A 21,530-nucleotide genomic window follows, 5' to 3' on the forward strand; every position below is an offset into this window, starting at 1 on the left:
CACAAGGTTGCGACTCTTCTATTTGGATTCTCTCAGCAAAGATATACAACCCACACCTATGACCAGATAACCCACCTTGTGTTTCTTGATGAGCAGGTTGATACTTGTTAGGTCGTGCCCAATGTCCTGGGAGGACATGATCTGGGCCTGCTCCTTGATCATGTTCTCGTCGTCGGCCAGGTCCCAGAAGAATTGCCAGAGCTCGCGCGACTCGCCCAGCTTGTCCTGGCGGCGCCGGGCTAGCTCCAACAGCTCCTGGTAGCTCTCCTCCAGGTGGGTCATGCGGTCCGCCACAACCTGGGGGTCAACTGGCAGGTAGCCTGGGTAGGGGAGATGTAGAATGACGTTGTTAATTCCATCTGGCAAATCAATTTTAAGGATATCTGACCAGTGTGTACTGTTGCCATTGGAAATGAATTAACCCTAAGCCCCTAGGCCTTTTCACTAGGAACCATCCTCAATCCTCCAAAATCCTCTGATTTTTGACATGAAAAAATTGTATTGAGCCTCAATCCTCCAAAATCCTCCAAAGTTTCTTTAAAATGATTTTTTGGAGGTGTGCCTACTCCCTCAATCCTTCAAATCCTCTGCCAATTCCTGTCATTATGTTGAGGCCGTACGAATGGCATTCTTGAGCTGTGCGGTTGATTCAAAAGAAATATTGGGCTGAATTTGTGTTTGACTAAGCAAAACACACAAGGTCTAATCCACGACCTTCACACATGGCATCCTTTGCAATCAGCCATGAACTTCTGCTATTCACCCTCAATCCTTCAAAATCCTCCAAAACCGCCCAGGATTTTGGAGGACTGAGGAGGGTTAGGGTTAAGGGGGCAAACCTAGAACTAGCGGTGTGGCTGCACCACAGAAAAGCCAGGCCAAGCTTGGCTTTTGGACCTCTTGATGGCCTGTCCCAATTAAGTCCTGCACACCTCAGTGTGCGCTGCTTTGAAAGAGCTTGGTGTTGCTTTCCAATGACGTAGCTGAGAGGCGCGTTCTGGTTTTCTCCCAAACGGCTATTCAAATGGTTCTGCACAAACAAGCAACTTCGTGAGGCCAGTTCATACTTCAGGCGAATGCAAAAGAAAAGTGAATCTGACCTCATAAAATGTTTGCAGCAAAATTGGCTTGAGCTGAAATGTATTTAGCTTTCACAAACTCACAGCAGGACACCACAAAGTTGTATCTGTTGTTTTTGCTTTCATGCTAAGTAAACAAAACTGACCTGTTTTAGTCAAATTGGGAAAAGCAAGGACACAATTTCAGTTTACTTTGTGAAAATTAAAAGCACATTTCAAGTTGTTTTCCAATACTAAAGAAATGGCAACGTAACTGTATCATGACCTCACAGCACTGCCAAATTGCAAGCAATGCTACAGTAACAGGTGGCCCCCTCTGCACCCAGTACATACCAGATCCATCGGGCCCCTTGGGGTCCATGAACTTGGAGGCCTGGTGGTTGACGGTGCTGACTCGGTCCCCATAGCCTGCCACGTCAGCTTCCAGGAGGGCATGCTTCTGGATCAGGTCTTCCACACCGATCAGATGTTTGCCCAGGTCTTCTGACAACAGGAGGATCTGTGGAAGGCGAGAACATGACATGAATGTAACTGGTGTCTTCCAAGAGGTTTCAGGCTACATATGAAAGTGAAGAGCTAATGCAATTTTAATGCAAAATGAGCGTACACTTGTAACGTAGTATTCGTATCTGGAGCAATGCGCATGAAAGTGGTACGGGCAGGGAGTACGATGTTGGAAACAAAAACATCCGACCAAAATCTCAAATTGAGGAATACATCATTCCTCAAGATGGTTGCACATTTTCCAGAGTTTGGTTTGAAAAATGCTGCAAGATAATCCTGGTCCAAATTGAGATTATGCCAAAAAAGACCCTAGACTGATACAAAGAGTATTTCTTTCAATTATTCCGGCGTACCTTTGTCTCATCCATAGAATCTAGAAGCAGCAGCATCTCTTGGAAGATTCTCTGAATCTCCAACGACAGGTCAAGACGAGTCCGGCGACCCTTCAACAGCTCAATTAGGTAGTCCCACAACCTCAGCACATTGTCTTTCCTGTAAATGGAAAGACAACACGAGTGGTTTTTTAGCCTTGGCCTGCTAACATAAACTTAAGTTTGAAGGGCTACCACACTGCTTGTGTCACACTGTACTGTTTGTGTGTGCTTGTAGAATATGAGGAAAGACGATGGAAAAACATGTCCAATGATGTGCTGTAAATGCAAAGTGCAAATGGAACACAAGCAAAGAACATGTATGTGCATACCCTACCAGCAGTGTGTGACGCATCGAACAGACTCGGCAAAAATGATCTGTAGCACAAATGTGTGTTGGTGTTGTTTCGAGACAGAGAAACAAAATACTCATTTACTGATTGTGCATTTGGTGTTTGGCTTAGGCGACGTACTGTTTAAAAACACAGACAAGGATATATGCAAATAGCTGTACGAACACTGTATACAATTTTTGAGTTTTCTGTGGGATGGTGGACAAACAGGGATACACCCAATAGGTGTCTCTTTGCACAGAGAGCTAGCACTCTCAGTGATTTAATACAGCTCTATAGTTCTGACTAGCAATCTTGGTGATTTACTATAGCTCTATGGTTCAGACCCTGGACTTGGCCGTCCAGCATACCTCGCTACGATCCTCTCAATGTCGTGGTAGCGTTCCTCCTCCAGCTCCTGGGCCACGGCCACCACGGCCAGCACCCGCTCCTGGTAGGCGTAGATGTCCGTCTCGATGGCCTCGTGCTTCTTGGCTGCAGCCTCCACAGCCGGAAGGTCGTAGCCAAAGTTGTCCTGGGCCACCAGCCGCTGGTTCTCGCTCAGCCAGGTCTCCCGCATGGCGGCCTTGCGGTCGAAGCGGGCGGCCAGCTGCTCCAGCTTCTCCTGGCGGATCAGCTCCTGCCGCAGGGCCAGCTCCCGCTCGTGCTCGGCCCGCTCCAGCCTCTCCCAGGCCTGAGGTAAGGGAGGGGAAGGTGGAACTGAGTGACTTAAGTTCAGGACAATCTTGAAATCCTGCCATTTATAAATGCAATGATTTCTATTCTGCTAAGTTCAAAAGGAATCCCTTCCACTCGAACTTCACGATCTCTGTTTTTACAAAGTGAAACCTTTCAGGCATTAAAACCTCAACATCAAGCACACCAAAGCTCAAATGAAGCTCTGAGATACAAAGACTGATGTGTTTGTAGTCACTGGTGTTATCATTTATAAAAATATTGGCTGACTTTACAAAACTGTTATTTTCTCATTAAACCACATTTCTCAAGCTCTGCAGGAGACAAAAAAAAGTCCAATTTTTTTTCACGAGTCCATGACAGTTTATCATTCCCCATTTCCTTCTGTGCAAGTAAGTAATATCTTAGACTTGAATAAGAAAATTAATCTCGTTCCCACCAAGTTTTGCCAACATGTACCTCACCAAAACGTTTCTAAAGGGTGAAAAGAGGTCAAAGCACATTCACTGTTATTAAGCCTGACCTTGTTGATGTCATGGACCATTTTGCCTTCTTTTGGGGTGAATGGCCTCTGGTTGTTGGCCCTCATCTTACTCTGGATGGTGAACAGAAGTACCTCCAAGTTGCCTTTCTCAACAAACCTACAAAAATGCAAATGGCAATCGTCAATGCTACAACACAAAAGTTCACAAAACCATTATAAGCAATCTGCCGCCTCTGGTTCCAAACAATTCTGACAGCACAAGAAAGTTACTAATAGCCAATTTTTTTTTAGAAACTGGGAAGATCTCTAAAAGTTTGATGAATACTAACTGTTTTTACAATGTATCTTACAGGGTCGAACAAGTGATATACTCAGCAGGATCTATATATATTTATAGGACACGCCTTAAAGATCAGTGGAAGGTAATTAAGCCTTTGGTAAAGTCATGTACCAAGACACAGAAAGGCTAAACTTGCTTGCGTCTGTCAAAATTGGTGTAATAACTGTGGCATATACTTTTAAAACCGCCCCATTTGTATCAAAGTTCCAACAGACAGATTCAATGCAAAAGGGACAATCCACTGAGTCAACTACCCAACTGAACGATTCATTTCAGGTTTATGATTTGCAGTAGCCCTAACACCTCCATGTCAAATATAAATCGTACAGAATCTTGTTGGACTGGCATAGTCAGGATCAGATAAGCACAGCGACTGCTCTTTAAGGAAGTGCTGTGAGAATCTGATGATGATATGTATGGAGACGAGTCCTCTAGAGAGAGCACGACTTACTTGGGAGGTTTTTCCACAGTTCGGTATGTGCTGAATGCCAAGAGCTGCTGTTGGAGACCTTGTAGGCTGTTGGAGAAGGTGCGGTCGTTGAGGATCATGATGGTCTGCTCAATCCACTGGAGCAGCTCCGAGGTGATCTTGTCGTACTCCGTGATCAGCTTGTCGTTCTCAATGGCTGTGGCAATGACCTTGCCGATTCGCTTGCTGGACACCGTCTCCTGCTTCATCTTGGAGAAGCAGTGGTAGTAGGTGACCACATAGGTGATGATAGACTTCTCGTCAGGGTGGTCAACATTGATATCTGGTGGGGAAATGAAAACCAAGGATGAAGTTGGTCTTGACAACAACGTTCACCATGCTTCGGCAATCTAACAGTAATTCCCCAACAAACAGTGCGACAATAGAATCCTGTCTGGTTTGGGGAACCCTACGGGTGGATATCGCTGTATCTTGTCAAAGTTGAGTCTTGTCAAAGTGCAAACCTTTTGATGGACCAATGTTTATCCTAAAAACTGAAAAATTGCTAAGGTATCTGTTAAGTGTAAGCCTTTGCCAAGAGTAAGTCCTCAATGAAAGAAAAGCACAACTTAAAATGAGACTTGGGGATAGGCATAGTGGAATTTGGTAATTGTTAATTATTATTAATCATTTCTGGTAATGACAAAATGGATTCCACAAAAGTACCCTAGGCACTGTAGCTAGCCAGCCTGAAGAAACCTGTAGAGAGGAGACAATGAGAAGCTGTTACAGTTTTAGAGGTGGGACGAAAACCCCAGAGGAACATTCTGGGTAAAACCCACGGAATCAGGTAGGAACTGAAAACCCAATCTACATGTGCACCGGGCTGGGATCCGAACCCGGACTGCAGAGGTGGAAGGCGAAGAAGGAACCACAACGCCAACCTCACTCCCAAGGAGAACAAGGTTTGCAAAGACACTTTGGACAAACCCTTTCACATATCTACATATACGCCTCAGAACGACCTGAGTGTAGACTCAACATTTGACAAAACTTCTCTGACTGCCCTCAAAAGGTCCTCTTCAGGGAGACAACAAGAGTAGGTTGGTCCATAAAGTTCTTGAGCTCATAGATGGAATCATCCATTGTAAACAAAAGGAAGAAAGGAAGGAACTGATGATAAGAACAGAAAAGCCTAATCCCCCACTGACCTTCTGGGTCCAGGAGCTTGGACAGGTCCAGCTTCTGCTCGGCCACGTTGAAGGCATTGTTCAGGTTGTGGATGGGGTTGGACTTGGTCAGCTTCTCGTACTGGATCAGGTCAGGTCGGTGCTTGTGGATAAGCGCGTTGAAGGCCAGGCCGTCCCGCCAGCTGGTGGTGAAGTTGCGAATGTTGACATTGGCATAGCCGGCCGTCTTCATCTGGCACCACAGTAGCAGGGCATCCTTGGCCGAGCGTGTCTCCTGGTTGTCCTCATCCTCAAAGCTGATGTCTTGGATCTGGCAAGACGAGTGACACAATTCAGATGACTCGGTGCTTTATACTCAACAGAAAAGATATTTGACCAAAGCCTCAAATGTACAAAGGAAACCTAATTGAAAAGACATGCAAGTTAGTTTAGCTAACAGAGTTCACAAATCCTGCAACAATAAAAACAACACACACAAAATTGAAAAAAGCTATGGGATCAACTTGTTCAAGTGATGGCGTTCAAGACTAAGTTTTGCACATTTACAAAACAAAATTATATTCAAATGAGATTCGTTGTACACGTACGTAATGCAATGTACACTTTTTGTAGCAACGTGAAGCAAAACACCGAGCACAGACTGGTATCAGTCTTCGCTCACCTGGAAGCGGAGAATGATGGTCCAGATAAGACCTAGGGTCAGGCGGTGGTTGCCGTCTGTGATGTCGTGGGATCCCATGTTCTCCAGGTGAACCCTCTTTTCCTTCAGGAACTGGAGGGCTTTGTCCACATTTTCCAGGCAGTGGATTCGCATCTTGCCTTTTGTTGGTTTTGGCTAAGGGGGGCCAAAAAAAAAACGGGCGATGCATGACAAGTGTTGCACATACACAAGAAAATGATACCACCCAACACACGGTACCAGGGCAGGCCCCGCACATGTATGAGCTGTGCGCACGACCGTGCAGTGAACAGAATGTCGCACCACTATGTGTGGCAAACAACCACGGCCGCGTGGACTGTGGAATTACACCATGAACTCAAAAGTGTTGCGCTGGTGGTTTGAAACACAAGTTGTAAGATGTGATGAAAGCTTTTAAAATGTGGCAATAATCCTCAAATGACCACTGCCCTGCTGGGCCATCGTTTTGGGAGAATGCAGTGGCCCGATGAATTTTTTGGTGGCCCGGGGCCAGCGGACCACAGTTAATTTCGACCCCTGTGTTTGGACAATTAAGTGAATGACGTTGCAAAATAGGCATGTACATTACCTCATGTATCTGCTTTGTGAAAGTATAAGGCTACTTGAATTATAGCAATAACTCTACCAATAAAGTCATATCATGTGATCAGCTGGCTGACTTTCAACCAAATCCTGACCGCAAAATGATCAAGTAAACCATACATACGCAAACTAATCCCATTATATGATAAACGGGAAAATGAAAGATTAAAACGGTTACACAAAATTTACCTGTGAATACAGTGAAATGTGCTAGTTTTCATTTGAATTGGTCTGTGATTAATCTTCCTGTCTTCTTCATGGAAATATGATGGATTGGTATAGACTCAGTACAGGTAACTAATAGTTCCAACCAAAGAAATAATCAAGTTCAAATGTACATGTACAAGCATTGGGAATGGATTTTGAGGGTGAACTGAAGGCAACCTGGGTTGCGGGGCAGACACTAACAAAACACCACGTTTTCTAACGACAGAATTTTGAATCTGGAGAATGTCATTACACAAAACAGATCTACGCATGTGTAAACATGGGACAAAGCTGATATGCTACATTTCCCACTGGAAGTAGTACATGTATGAGGCTTCCCCTTGACAACAAACATTCTGGATTCTTGACCAATGAACCGATCTCTTGGCCTTTGCTGCCTGTAACCTGTGAAACTATCGATCAACTAAAACAAAATGCATTTGCCCTAAAAACTTTTTAGTTCCAACTGTCCCTTATAAACAATGTTACCTCGATGGGTTGCAGCAGACAGATTTAAAGGGCTTTTTGAGGTTGGGAACACTAAAGCATTCCACGGTAAGAAAATAAATAATCTCCATCACCAACACAAACTACCGTACTGTTTGCCAAGCCTTCCTGAGTTTTTCTGCTCATGTCTTACACACATTTTGACACCCATTTTCATGAAATTAGGACATCCATGTCCCTGTGAACTGTCAATATTCACACAAGTGGTACATGTATTGAACTACTGCTTAATTTTCTACAGACTGGGGTGCAAATTTATATTTTGACAGTAAGTTTGAAAACCCTAGTGCAACCTTACTAACACTCTGCCGATGCAATTAGCATGACTGATACACACTATTTGTTAAAAATTCCATAAACAATTGAAGACAATCTGGTGATACCTGGTTTACCCTGAAAAAAAAATGTTAGAGCTAAAATACTCAACTCACATTCGTCCTATGCCCATTAACATTCACACTGCCACGATTATTTCTTGCGAACAGAATCTTGTGATGCGTGCTATTTTACTGGGTAGAGGAAAAGTGTGTAAGGAGCACCAACATCCCAGGACAGCTAACACTTGTGGGGATAGCCCCAATGTGTTGGCAGCCTCTCAGATCGGTTTGCTGAGGGGCCTTTCTCGGGGAAAGGAGTGGGGGAAAGAACATTTTCTACAACGGAGTTGTACAGTAGATGTAAATTTACAGCACACATGCATCGTTGAAAAGAACCCATTAAAATAGCAATCAGACAAGTACAGATTAAAAACAAATTAACTGAATGAAAATGATATCATTTGTATCAACTGTGAGCTATTTTACAATACAAATTCAGTTTTCTGCCATGATTTGTTGACTAATCAACACATTCAAAGTGACCTTGAATTACCAATGATTCCTAACGACAGGTGAATTACTGCTATAGAACAATCCAATATAAGAAGACTACAAATGATTTTGAAGAGAAAACCTCAAGCATGAAGCACAAATTTTCTTTCTTTTTTCCCTGTATTCTTTGAACATTTGTTTATTAAACAACTACGAGGAGCCAAAAGTTGCTTAAAAATTTCTAAGAATAGCCATACACGTATCTTTCATTGTCGCACGTTTCTATTGGAAGAGGGGCGTGACTTAATTTCTCTCTGGTGACCGCAACCAACTGTCTGTGAAGCCAAAATCCCAGCCATGCACAATGCCGGCCCCACATCAGGATCTCATGCATACATGTATTGTAAATAGAGGCGAGATGTACAATGTGCCTGCAACAGTACACGGCGGCGTGTGTGGATACAATGTACGTGGGCGGTGACGCCATCCAGGCTGGGCAGTCAAGACTGTGCAACTGAAGGCAACATGAATGTGGGTTAATGCGGAGCAGGTTGCCATGCATAAATTTATGCAAGTTTGCATATGGGCCAAGGAAATCAAGGGTAGTCCTTTTTGGGTTTGTAAGCTTGAAAAATATGCTTGTTATAGACTCTCAATGTTCCTGTTTCATTCCATAAACACTTAAATATTGCCTTTCAAATACATCTTAACCCTGAACCCTAAGGGAATATGAAAAAATGAATACTGTCTTTGCACTATTATACTGCTAAGGTTTAACATATTCAACTTGCTTTGCAGTTCAGAAAATAATTCAAATATGCAACCAAAAACATCCACAAGATGGTGCCCGTTTCATCTCTACACACATAGCTCTTTTGTTGAGTGCTTCACAGAGTAAATTTAATAGCTTTTTCTACCCCCTGATCTTCATCAAAAAGAGCATTTCTACACAAGTTCATGAAAAATACACTCCCTGAATCTTGTTTTGTATTCAACGATTTCCATTTACAACTTTTGTCAAACCCTCTTTTAATTCCTATCAAATGTCTGCACAAACATCCACCGACTTGTGCAGAATGCTTGGGGGGGGGGAAGGGTTAGGGTAAAGTGACAATACTGGATCAGTCAAAATAAAAACAAGACGGAAGTGAAGAAATCTGTCTTAATAAACGTTCACACAGAAGACAGAAGCCATGCTCGTGTATGTTTAAAGGCCATTCAGCAGACTGAAGCCATGAAATTGATGAATATTTAATCACGTGTGAAGATCCATAGGAAAGCAATGCTTGCTCACTGCTAAGCCTATCTTGGTCATTACATATCACAGTCCCCTGGCCTCCCTTCTGGGACCAGAGCCCATTGGAAAAGCATGGTTGAATGATAATGCTATGCAAGGGCCAGGGCAAGTGCATTTGTACCCAGGTCAACACACCCCACATGCCTACCTGTATGTGCAGTCCATGCCTGCACAGTGTCTGCACCTCATTGAGAGTAAAAAGGTCAGTCTCGTTTGTGTGGAGACTTCAAAATACAAGTGAATCTACTCAGTTACTGCTCATCCTAGAAGGTCCCTTTAAAGGAACACTTGCAGTCCCCTGAACAGCTTGCACCTCAACCTGTGAGGGAAAAGTCATGAACTCCATGGACCTTCATAATAAGTCATTCATACAGCCAGGGTACTGTCTCACCTGACAGATGAAAATATTGTTACCAGTACCAGGGCTTCATTTTAATAAATACGAAGAGAGCTAAAAATCGCTCCCCTTCATTCACTTTGTTGATTTAAGGAGAGCGATTAAAAATTGTTCTCCTTCAATCAAGAAAGTGAATTAAGGGGAGCGATTCGCTCTCACTAACAAAAACCAAGTTAATCTAAACATACTCAATAAAATTAACACAATTTAACTTCTTTTACTGAGTTCAATGAGTTAACTTTAATCAGTTAAACCATCTCTCTTCTCACTTCATATATTCAGACAACAGGTGACGCAATGGAGTTTGGATTGTAATTATGAATCTGGCAAACAAATGTTCTGCTTAAAGCAACAACAGAACTACATTGTAATACTAATGGGTCAAGCAGGAAGGGCTCTAGCCTTTGATCAAGGCGCATGCAGGGAAATGGATTGTAGACATGGACTTACATAATATACTAGCCCGACTAGTATATTAATATACTACGATAACATATTTACTTACGATCGTAATATACTTACGATAATATACTAGGACGACGTCTTCATTACATTGCGACCAACATCCCGGTTATAAAATTTTTGTCCCGGCCATAGTGAAAATTTGCAGATCGCATTTTTCCCACTTTTTTACCTGACAGAGCTTACTGAAATTTCCTCCAAATGTTCCTCATGCCAAAAATCAGTCAACGCCGTGGTTACGAATCGGTAAACATGTCCATGGTTCCATTTTCTGCAAACGTATTTGCAGAAAATTTTATCGAAAATCTGCCTCCAATGACGCTCCCGTTAGAACTCGCTGTGCGCAAACTCGCTCAATCCACGGCATCTAATGCATGTTCGTGGGCGTGCATGTGGGTCCTTCATGTAGTCTTTCATCGTACATTGGTTTGGTGGAAGTGGGTGCATAACTTGACTAGTCTCCTTGCTCGCCTGACAATCCATTTCACAGCTACAGGGGCTCTGAATTTACTGCGCATGTGCATCCTTTCTTTTTGGTATTTTAAAACGTATTGCACATCCACTGCAGATTGTATTCATCACCCCTTCCTGCGCTCACAATACTACTTTGACCAGTGCATTTTCGTTTAGAACACCGGGCACATTACCCGCCAGAGACTTTCTTCTTTCCTGTGGCATACTTTCTGTTCTCGCCAAGCAAACGTTGTTCTCACGCTTGAATCACACGAACACGCAACAGAATCACACACCATCCTCCAGCCACTACAGGGTTTTTCACAAACTCACTTCTGCTGTTCACAAACGCCCGAGAACGTAGCGCTTGAACTCGACCCGTTCTGGGAGAGAGGTCGGCCGGGCGCGGCCATGCGCAGCCATGGAATTCCATAGGCTCGCCCACACACACTAGGCCCGCCCACATGTGCTATCACGTTTGTGTGTTGCGATGCGGGATTCATCAAGCACGCGCTCACAACTCAAAGACTTTGATCACCAGCCCTTGTGTTTAATACTTTCAATCTTTGTACTCGTTTGCTACTGTTGACCCAACGAGATTCAAGGGGCTTGTCATAAATCAACATTTGCCGGATTGAAAAAACCATGCACTCCTTCAATTTTTAAGGAGCGCCCTTTTTTTGCTCTCCTTGGAAAACATTAAGGAGCGCGGAGGAGCGCGAGCGCGATCACGCTCCTTTAAAATGAAGCCCTGCAGTACAGGTAATAATTGGTAGCAATTCACTTTCTATGTAAGGCTGAGTCAAATCGATCGATTCAATTCATGAATACTCAGCCTTCATGAACACTCAAATATCCAGTTTACCAAATACCCACAGTTCCATGATGATACAAGGGAAAACACAATATACCAGTAGCAAAACAGCTTCAGAAAACAACAGTAGATAAGACAACAAATACAACAGAAGTCAAAAGCATATTTGACATGAAAAATGTTGGGAATTCAACTTATGTTTTAAAGTTAACCATAGCAACAAAAGATAGGGTTGATTGTTCAGTGAGACCTGAAATACGAGTATATGTAGGCCTACATGTAACGTTGGCCTTGTTGGGCCAACTGATGAGCTGCCCTTGAAGTTTCTCACACCTTAAAACAAGGTTATAGAATACATTTTCCTTGATTCCTCAAATTGAATTTTCCCACAATTTCAATACATTTAACTTGCATACAAATTACTAAATTCCAAAAACAAATATTCAAATACCTGATGTTCAATTGAACACTGACATATCTGACAGAGCCTTATTTTGACGTGTAACAATTTGGAGGTTCTGGTGATCTTGTTTGCTTCGGGTACTTACATTTAGTATAGAAACAAGATGTGCAAATATAAAAAAAACTTCTCTTGCTGAATGATACATGTACATTTACAGCACTGTTATTTCCACTATTGATTATTTGCACATTTCGTCACGTGCCTGGAAGAAGGGCGTAAGTGCTTACACCTTTTTGACGGGAAGCATGATCACTGCAAAAAATTCTCCTGGCAAAAGGACGTATGTATGAAACTTTTATTTTAACGAAATGTGAAGATTTCTTTGCGAAAAGTTTTTTCCTAAGTCATTTCATAAGTTATTCAAAGGTTGCTGTTTGTACAGCCTACGTTGATTTTGGAGTAAATTTGTGCATTTTTACTAAATAAAGAGAGTGTGTTTCTGACGCCATTTTACCAGGAACATTTTTTCTGCTAGGATCATGCTGCCCGGCAAAAGGGCGTAAGCGCGGCAAAAGGGCGTAAGCGCGGCAAAAGGGCGTAAGCGCGGCAAAAGGGCGTAAGCGCGGCAAAAGGGCGTAAGCGCGGCAAAAGGGCGTAAGCGCGGCAAAAGGGCATAAGCGCGGCAAAAGGGCGTAAGCGCGGCAAAAGGGCGTAAGCCAACAAAAGGGCGTAAGCGCGGCAAAAGGGCGTAAGCGCGGCAAAAGGGCGTAAGCGCACCTCCTCCCTTTTTCAAGGCACACAACAATCTATGCCTGTTTGTACATGTACACATACATGTACATCTTCTTCATGACATGAAAAAATTAAACATGAACTCATGAGCTGTAGTATTTAAATGTAGGTCAAAAACCTGTCAATCAAATCTCCATGAACTGAAGGGAAAAGAATCTCAATACTCGACAGATGTTGCTCTTTAGTTCATAATGTACGTGGTAGCCAAGTACAGCTCACAACTGAAATATTTCCAGGGCAGGACATGGGACGTCTGTTGACATGCATTTCTATAGCTATTAATATCACGATTATTGACCCCACTATTTTCTGTGCAGACATCATCCCATTGTCTATGGAACCTCATTATGTGTGCATGACAGGCATCTGAGCTTGGATGTGTCATCTCATTAGAATTGGACCAAGGTCCCTTGAAATGGCCAGTGCTGCCTGGCACTGACAGCGTGTGGCTCATAACCAGTGATAGCTGGTGAATTTCATACTCCAAACAAAATGACAGTCCATTTTGTGCACCTTTACTCTTAATGTATGAAATACTCAGTCACAATCACAATAAGCCATGGTGCAGAAAAAACACAAAGCAGATACCCCCAATGTACCTGTACAAACGTACATAGTACACTCAAAGGTACTGAACATGAATATAAATAACACATCTGATCTTCCCACTTTTAATAATCTGCAAAAATGAGAAAGGAGAATTTCTGTGCTCAGGCTTTGCAGACAATGCTCAGCCATCTTAAAACCAAAATAATTCTAGAATGACACCTGGATGTGTGATGAAAATATCTTGTTACAGCAGTAACCAATCAGGGTTCAGAAAAATAATTATCACAGCAGGCTGTGCTACTGAGACCAGGGTTGAGGCAGACCCTGGGAATGAGGTTGTCTTCCATTATCCAAGGGCGTGATGTGACTGCACGTGATATGCCTCTGTCTCCGGCCAAACATGATGTCACTGCCTTCTGCGTACCATCAACCTTTGCTGTATGGAGCGGCACTGGGGCAGCCCGTCCTTTCTGTCACCTTGAACCAGGCAAGGTCAACAGCTATAACTACATGTACATGTACATGTATGTGCATGCATAATGGCAATGCACTGCTCCCAGGTGATGCTACACCACAGCCTGGGGTACGGGTGTGGAGATCAATCCAGACTGTATCATATAAGACAGTGCATACATGTACTTGTCAATGTCTCACCAGAATACATACTGTATGTCTTCAAATGTGTCCATATGGTTTTCTTTATATACGTAATATATCACTATACACAATTGTGTGTATGGAATTAATTGGAAATTATTTCTCTTTTAAAATTATCAAATTTAATATTTTTCTCCCCTTAACCATGTAGAATAACTTACTTTTCACAATTACGGTAGTCTCTTCTTGCATAGACTATGGCCAAATTAAGGAGATGCAAGAAAATAGGACTGTGAAAACTCTCATGGCATGTACATGTATATGTATTGTGCGTATATTGAATATGGTAGTAAACGGTAGGGCAATGACAAAATGTACAGTAGTAACCCGTTAATAGATAGTGAAATCTAGAATATGGAATTCCTCAACAGCAATATTTAACAGTGAAAGTGTCTGATGTTATCTGACATTTAAAAGTCATCATAGTGACCACATTTCTGGGATGCATTGTGACTGAAGTGTAAAAACTGGAAAAATCCCTCCAGCTCTAAAATTGAGGGCTTTGACACATCATTCTCTCTTGGGTGCATTTAAGATTCTCAGTCAGCTCTGAATCCAGGTCTTATGACGTTTGTTCCTTATCTAGCCAGGCAAATTATGCAGCTTGTCTCGTTCCCGTAGGCTGGCCGGGCTGTAATGCTCTGTACACTGGGCCATAGGAAGGGAAGAGCAAATTGCATGAAAATAGATCGTGCTCGTGGTGTGCCTACAATTTTGAAAAATCACCCTGACAACAGAATGCATATGACCAAGTGTATTAAGTAGATTCTGCAATGAAATGTTCACATGCTGTGCACAACAAAATCCCTAACCTTTGGAACAACTGAATTCAACATCCCCCCAACTACCCTGATCCTCCAAACTTCTCCACCTAGTGTTGCCAAAATGTCATGATTGATTTTAGGACACACAGCCTAAGCGCTAATCTACAGGGGCTTTCATGTTCCTCGCAGACAAACTCAACTCCAAGCCCTCCTCCCCCCCCCAAAAAAAAATTGTGACAACTAAAAGGCAGCTATATACTCCAGAGGAAATTCCAAGTCGGTTTCCCTCACAGCAAAAACCAAATGCAATCCACAATGAAATACAACACATTTCTGTACATAACATCCTGTAATCAAGCATCTTTCTGATATTTTTTCAGCACACTGGGGGAAAAAAATAAAAAGACAAGCCAAGTGTAACACAAGCTGTGTCAATGGGTGGGGCTGTAAATGGTTATGCATAGACGTACATGTATGAAACAAAGTAATATACATAAACCCTAACCCTTTACTGTCAAGTTCAGATCTTAAAGCAAAGCCATGAGGATGAAATTGAAACACATAAGAAACTGCACTTGAAGTGTGAAATACAATGCATTTTGAATGGTACAATATGAAATGAATTTGGAATGCAGCACAATAATTCAAATGTCAATCATTTCTAAAAGTCGCTGTGACGAGGGATAACCTAGACTTTCAGAGTTTTTACACACCCATGATTTATTTTGAGGACCATCGCACTGCACACTACACTATCTGTACACACACAGATTATCATACCCTGCATCTAGCCCTATACATGTAGGTACATGCTGTGGTGTTTTTGTGTTTTCAACAGACTGCCTGTCTCATAAACATATCCCCTAGAAAGCTCAGTTCTGTTTAACAAATAAGCATTCCCTTGACATCCCCATAACAGGTGACCATCTGCCCTGGGTTTAAAACCTAAGTGTGCAGTGGAACATGTTGAGCTGGAGCATACAAAAAATATACTTTCTGACACTTAAATACAGCTATTCATCAAGTACTGTTTATCATTAAAATGACACACACAGGCAGGTTCTTTGGCACTTTTCCCACAGCAACCACCTTGATGGCTGCACGCACAATGTTGAAATTCACAGATGTGTTATTGGTGAAAACGAACAGGGAAGACTAAGGCTTAAAGAAACCAGGTATTTAATACAGCAAAGAAAAGACATGCCAAACAGAGAAGATTAAAAGGTCATTAAAAGGAATCTCAATGACCTTTCTTGATGGTTTTTAGCAGTGAATTACTTCTGGTAATTCTATGAAGACACTTCAAAAACTGTAAAACATTATAACTAGGTTGCAACTAGCAGATATCCAAATACAGTGTGATCTCTAGCCATGGTCAAGGCGTTTGTCGTTCGCCACGGCGCAGCGCGCACCAGCCGCTCACTGACCTAGTACATACATACCTGCATACATTACAAAATCAAGGCGAAGAGCGACCTCACGGCGTCACGTGGCCTAAGAAATATGCAAATCAGCTGAACCTGGACGAACACCTTGGTGCAACCAACCGCGCTTATTATGCTAATGCTTATTATGCTAAGGTGAAAGGTTAACTGAACGCACACGTGGATATACCAGTACATGCACATTAGGCTTGTGTGGTCCTCCCGGTTCTGAGTGGAACTGCGGTTCCAAAAAAAATCGGAAACCGCGGCTCTGCTTTTGTGAAGAACCAGGTACCCACCACTGGCAGTTCCACATTCAAAGAGCCGATTTCAAACATCATATCCGAGTCCAAGTCAAAGCTTATTGCCCGTGAGTGACAACTCCAAACATCGAATCCGAGTCAATGCAGTTTCCGCGTGTACGTGTATAGCATGCTGTACATTTAGCAGGGCACCCTTCCACACAAGGGAAAATGCATACACAAATGAACTGTAAAATACCCTTGTGTCTGGGTACCAAACCACATACATGTAAGTTATTGCACGCACGGCGCAGCGAAGCTTTGACAGCTGGAAGCCATGAAGCTCGAAGACTGTTTTACATGTGGCTGTGACTTCCACGTTGGTGAATTTTGCCTGGTACTTGCGTGCGACGTGTTGTACTTTCCGCACATACATGTATGACACCTGGCAAAATCGCCATGTGGTTAAGAAATAGCCCAGCCATTGCCCGAACTTATGCACCAGCGAGGGTCTCAGTTCTCAACTTCTCACTGCTGAGCTGGTTCCATGCATGGGCCCGGGCAATGGCATAGCTTACAAGATAGTGGACGTATCAGAGTTTTAGATGCGGCCACTGTGGACGAATGACCAGTTTATGCATGGTCCATGGCCATTTATGATACGTTGGCACATGTTCAGTAAGTACACATGATCCAGCCATACACCAAGTTCCCAACATGGTCAACGATTCCTTTTGTATTATGGGTAAATTTACATGTACTTGCAACAGCGAATCGATTGTTCTGATTAAAGTCTTTTTATACATGTAAGTAGAGTGGAAACTAGTGCAGGAGGAAGCAGTACTGAGTTGTATCATGGTTGTATATGCCTATTGCAGATTTATTCCAGCCATGACTAGTCTACAAAGAGTTAACAATAAAATTCAAAATACCCACTGAGGATAATCTTAAAGCCCATGAAAGGCCAAAAGCCAGTCTGTTGTGCCATTGGTGAGTGCAGTGGCATCGCCGTGATGCGCGCGGCATGGCAGCCACAGATTTTTAATGTGTTTTATTAAACCTTATGTTTTTCTTTATATCTTTGGGAGCCAGTTCTAACTCGGAACCGCAGTCCTTAGCTGGAGCCGGAACTGGCTGTGAGAATTCTGGAACCACCCAACACTAATGCACATGGCAAGTACATGTATCTTTGGCCAAACATGCAGCTTTAATGCCCTTATAGCTGCCAATGAATCGACTTGATCCTGTATCAAAGCTGTCAGAAGAGAAATGACTGTCGCTATGGGCTTTGTATCTGGTCTGAGGAGCTCCAAGCTGAAAGGTGCAGCCTGAAAAACAACAGATTTCCCGTAGCCTGTGGGCAAATTCACAATAACGTTGTGACCCTACAGAAAGTATTCTAAGGCTTGCCACTGCTCGGCACGAAATCACCCAACATTAATTTACATGTATCTACAGCGGAATTCAAGCAACAAGACAACTAGTCGTGCTGCAGTCGTCTCGGAAGGTCCGCCATTTTACATTGTTATCATGCATGCCAATTCACATTGATGCATTATGCATATACATGTATATACTTAGCTGAGATTGGTCACTGTGCACTCATCGCACACCTCCATCTACTCATATTCACATATGAGGCCGTGCACTAGAAATCTAGCGCAAAAGTAACGAAACATAAGCTTCTGCAGACAGTTGCACCAAGGCATTCGTCCTAGTTCAGCTGATTTGCATATTTCTTAAGCCGCGTGAGGTTGCTCATTGCCTTGATTTTGCAATGTATGCAGGTATGTATGTATGCATGTACATACTACATGTAGGTCAGAGAGCGGCTGGTGTGCGCTGCGCTGTGGCGAATGAGGAATGCCTTGACAAGGCTATGTGATCTCTAAATAAGCCCAAGTACAAAATCTTGTCAGATCTAACGAGATCACACAAATCATCTCCTATGATTCTGAAAAGAGGGTTTAGAAATATTGTGCATCGTTTTACCAGTATCTATTCAAAGTGGCTTTTTCTTGAGTTGCAACATACTGAAAGCTGGAACAATGAGTATACAGCTTCCAACAAAAGATACCCATCCTCAGAGTGCACACTTTGACCTCCTGTGATTACTAACAAAAACATCTTTTAATGCACAGCTACTTCTTCAACGCAAATGCACCTCAAACAGAAAAATTAATCTGTGGAAAGAACATGTTATCACAATCGGCTACAGAGCAAAACTACGGTGAACTCACCAGTCTCTCTCCTGAAAGGACCTCCAGGAGCTTGATGAGCATCCTGCCATCCCTCAGGTCTGTGTACAGGTCGACGATGCGGCAAGACACCCGCTGGAGATGGGAGTTGACCCACTTGGTGAAGGTCTTCTTCTGGACCAGCTCACGCTCATCTGAACCAAAACAAAAGGGCTATGATTCCGCATGAAAACCAAGAAGGGAAAATAACTTGAAACTGGTAAGCCACTGGTGCAGAGAGGGATACCAATGTGCGAATTCCAACTTTTTCAATTCACGGGTAACCATGTTACTCCATGAATCTCCTTTGAATGATATTGCAAATACACAAGCATGACATGATGGTTCCAATGGATAATCCCGAGTTCCTCCTGACAGCGATGACAACAAATTTTCATTTATGGCTTATCTTGATGAAGACAAGAAAGCTGGGCTCAAAACAGTTCAGGAGGTCACAGCAAGCCGCATAGAATTCCACATACATGTATTTCCCATCAGAATATCATTCCCGGAACCACTTCACTGCACTTTCATATTTACCAGTCATTTGGTAATTAATTTCCCCTCGTAATCCCGCTCACCTTGCCTCTGCGCAATCACTGTCTCCATTTCCTAAATACCCCCGTCTTTCCTTTCCAATCAACATTACATCCTCCGCGGCCGACAGTTTTCTACACACTGCTCAAACCCTGTCACGCCAGATTTCATGGACCGGCCACTCTGGGCATAGCGATGGGTGCCTGTAAGACCCTGCTTTGGCACAGAGACACCGCAGCTCCAAACAGTGGTGCTATTGATGATTGCATTTCCAGGAGCACACTAAATTTGGTTCAGTGCACACTCGGGGCCTCAGAGCCATCCACCAGCTGTAAACTTTATTACATATCCCATATATCAGATCAGATATTGAATAATTTCTTAGCTTCCTTTCCTAACCCAATAATTATCCATTACGGGTCTAGGATAGCGTTTATCCACACGACGACGGACCTTCGAAATGGCTCCATTTGTAACCCATGTAAATTAGGAAGCGGCAACTTGGAATGAAGTAATTAAATTAGATAAGCGACTATTAAATCAGGAGATTCAGAGGGCAACACACAAGGGCACGAATAAATGTTTCTTATTTTTATTCTTTGGCTAAAACAGCAAACATGGTTGGTCCAATGACGCAGGAAAAAATGATGCCAGGATTAACATTTTCAAATTAGGATGATTTTTAAAATGCTGATGCCAAAATTGGCGATGCGGACTGATTGGGGGATGGAATGCTGACATCATCCCCATGAAACTAAACCCTGTTCCTCGAATTTTGCTGACTTTTCCACTCCTGCAAAGTTCTTTCTGACTTAGCACAGAAGTGCGTGACAACAGTATTTGAACTTCTAATACACACGCGCACTTTCTACACCTTGACACTGCTTGAACTCACGATTTCAATCTTCCTTTTCCAGACATTCCCAGAACAGGGAATTGTTGTTTGCTAACACATCACTGTAAAAGAGCTTTTTCCAAATCAGTTTGGCATGCTGAAATATCATTTAGCACCATGTGCACTGTGCAATTCTACGTTTTTTTAAACACCCAAACGCATCATCAACCTACAACATTCAGCACACTTCAGCTCCAAATCAAATGCCAGCTGTTGGGTAACAACATCACACCGCGTGAACATTACAGAAATCTCCACAGGCTTTCAACTCCGCCATCACATACGTATTAGTTGACAACTGTGTCCAATACTGATTTAGAGATTGTCACAAAAGGGTGCACTTTCATTTGAAGCAGGTTTCAAGACCTCCCAAAAAGTGTGCATTTTCTTGAAATGAACACTACTCACAAGTTAAAACTTCAGGTTGTTTGAAGAGCATGATTTGTCAGATTGAAAACAATTTGTTGTTTGAAAAGAAAAGGAAAGGCACAAGACACCAATGGCCCACTCTAACTTCAAAAGTGTGGCAACTAACGCAAGCCATGTTTAGCCATTTCACCCACCTGCGAGTGCCTTAATGCGGGAGCGCTCAAAGAGCTTGGCTCCCCCTGCATCGTCCAAGTCTGGCTCTATATCCATTTGTACGTCGTTTTCCACCATGGCTGCTGCTCACCAGGGCCTGGCGGTGGCACAATGGGGGCTGCAGGTAACATTAAAAGAAAACAATAAATAAATAAACAAGAACAAAAAATTATGAGCATAATTACCATTAGGATGGAGGCAACATTCTGCTAATGTGGTTCATACCATTTCACATGGACTATAAATAGTAACTTAAAAGGAAAAAGAACTCTGTGAGTGGATTTTGTTTTATAACATGGAAACAATACCGTCAATCTCTATGCATTCACGTGTGCACTTTGTGAAACATACTTAAAATTGGCACAATTTGTAGTTACACGTACAGTCTGTACCACTTTCTGCTGGTTAAAACTGTGCCATGAAGTTGACCCTTGTAAAATAAAGGCATTGCGAAACACAGGTAATTGACTGCACAGGACAGACTTCATCTTGTTACTTCTCAACAAGAAAAGATGATAGTTTACTCCACTAAAACGACCCTTTAGGACGTGTTCAGCACCAACATGCTACATGGACCTAGCATGAAGAGAAAACTGGATGACCCCAAACTAGGACTGGACTGTAAGCCCAAGAAGAGGTGGTTCAAGTCAGCCAAGGTCAGATGTCAGCCACGGTAAATGTTTTACTTCAACTGAAAATAAAACTAGTTTACTCTGGTCAACATACACAGAACTGGAGGCTGATTTTCTTCCCCAAATCAACCACAGCACAATTTGATGTACATTTTTCAATGGGTACGTGTTCACTCGTTTCTC

The 21,530-nt window shown here is 42.8% G+C and overlaps 1 protein-coding gene across 2 annotated transcripts in view; it reads right to left on the reverse strand.

The window, feature by feature from the left end:
• Positions 1–21,530, reverse strand: part of LOC110979665 (spectrin beta chain, non-erythrocytic 1-like) — a 55,435-nt gene that overhangs the window by 26,704 nt on the left and 7,201 nt on the right. For both annotated transcript variants that reach the window (XM_087134053.1, XM_087134045.1), the window contains exons 2-11: positions 20,697–20,833; positions 18,705–18,856; positions 6,067–6,240; positions 5,427–5,715; positions 4,258–4,558; positions 3,506–3,623; positions 2,658–2,980; positions 1,937–2,075; positions 1,413–1,578; positions 76–320 (exon numbers count right to left, since the gene is read on the reverse strand). In XM_087134053.1, the coding sequence (XP_086990179.1) occupies positions 76–320; positions 1,413–1,578; positions 1,937–2,075; positions 2,658–2,980; positions 3,506–3,623; positions 4,258–4,558; positions 5,427–5,715; positions 6,067–6,240; positions 18,705–18,856; positions 20,697–20,793 (2,004 nt within the window). In that variant the 5' untranslated portion in view covers positions 20,794–20,833. The remainder of the gene's footprint in view (positions 1–75; positions 321–1,412; positions 1,579–1,936; positions 2,076–2,657; positions 2,981–3,505; positions 3,624–4,257; positions 4,559–5,426; positions 5,716–6,066; positions 6,241–18,704; positions 18,857–20,696; positions 20,834–21,530) is intronic.

The sequence above is a fragment of the Acanthaster planci genome, linkage group LG01 (genome assembly GCF_054643075.1).
Source record: "Acanthaster planci isolate LZ-2023a linkage group LG01, COTS_SCS, whole genome shotgun sequence".
NCBI classification, from domain to species: Eukaryota; Metazoa; Echinodermata; class Asteroidea; order Valvatida; family Acanthasteridae; genus Acanthaster; species Acanthaster planci.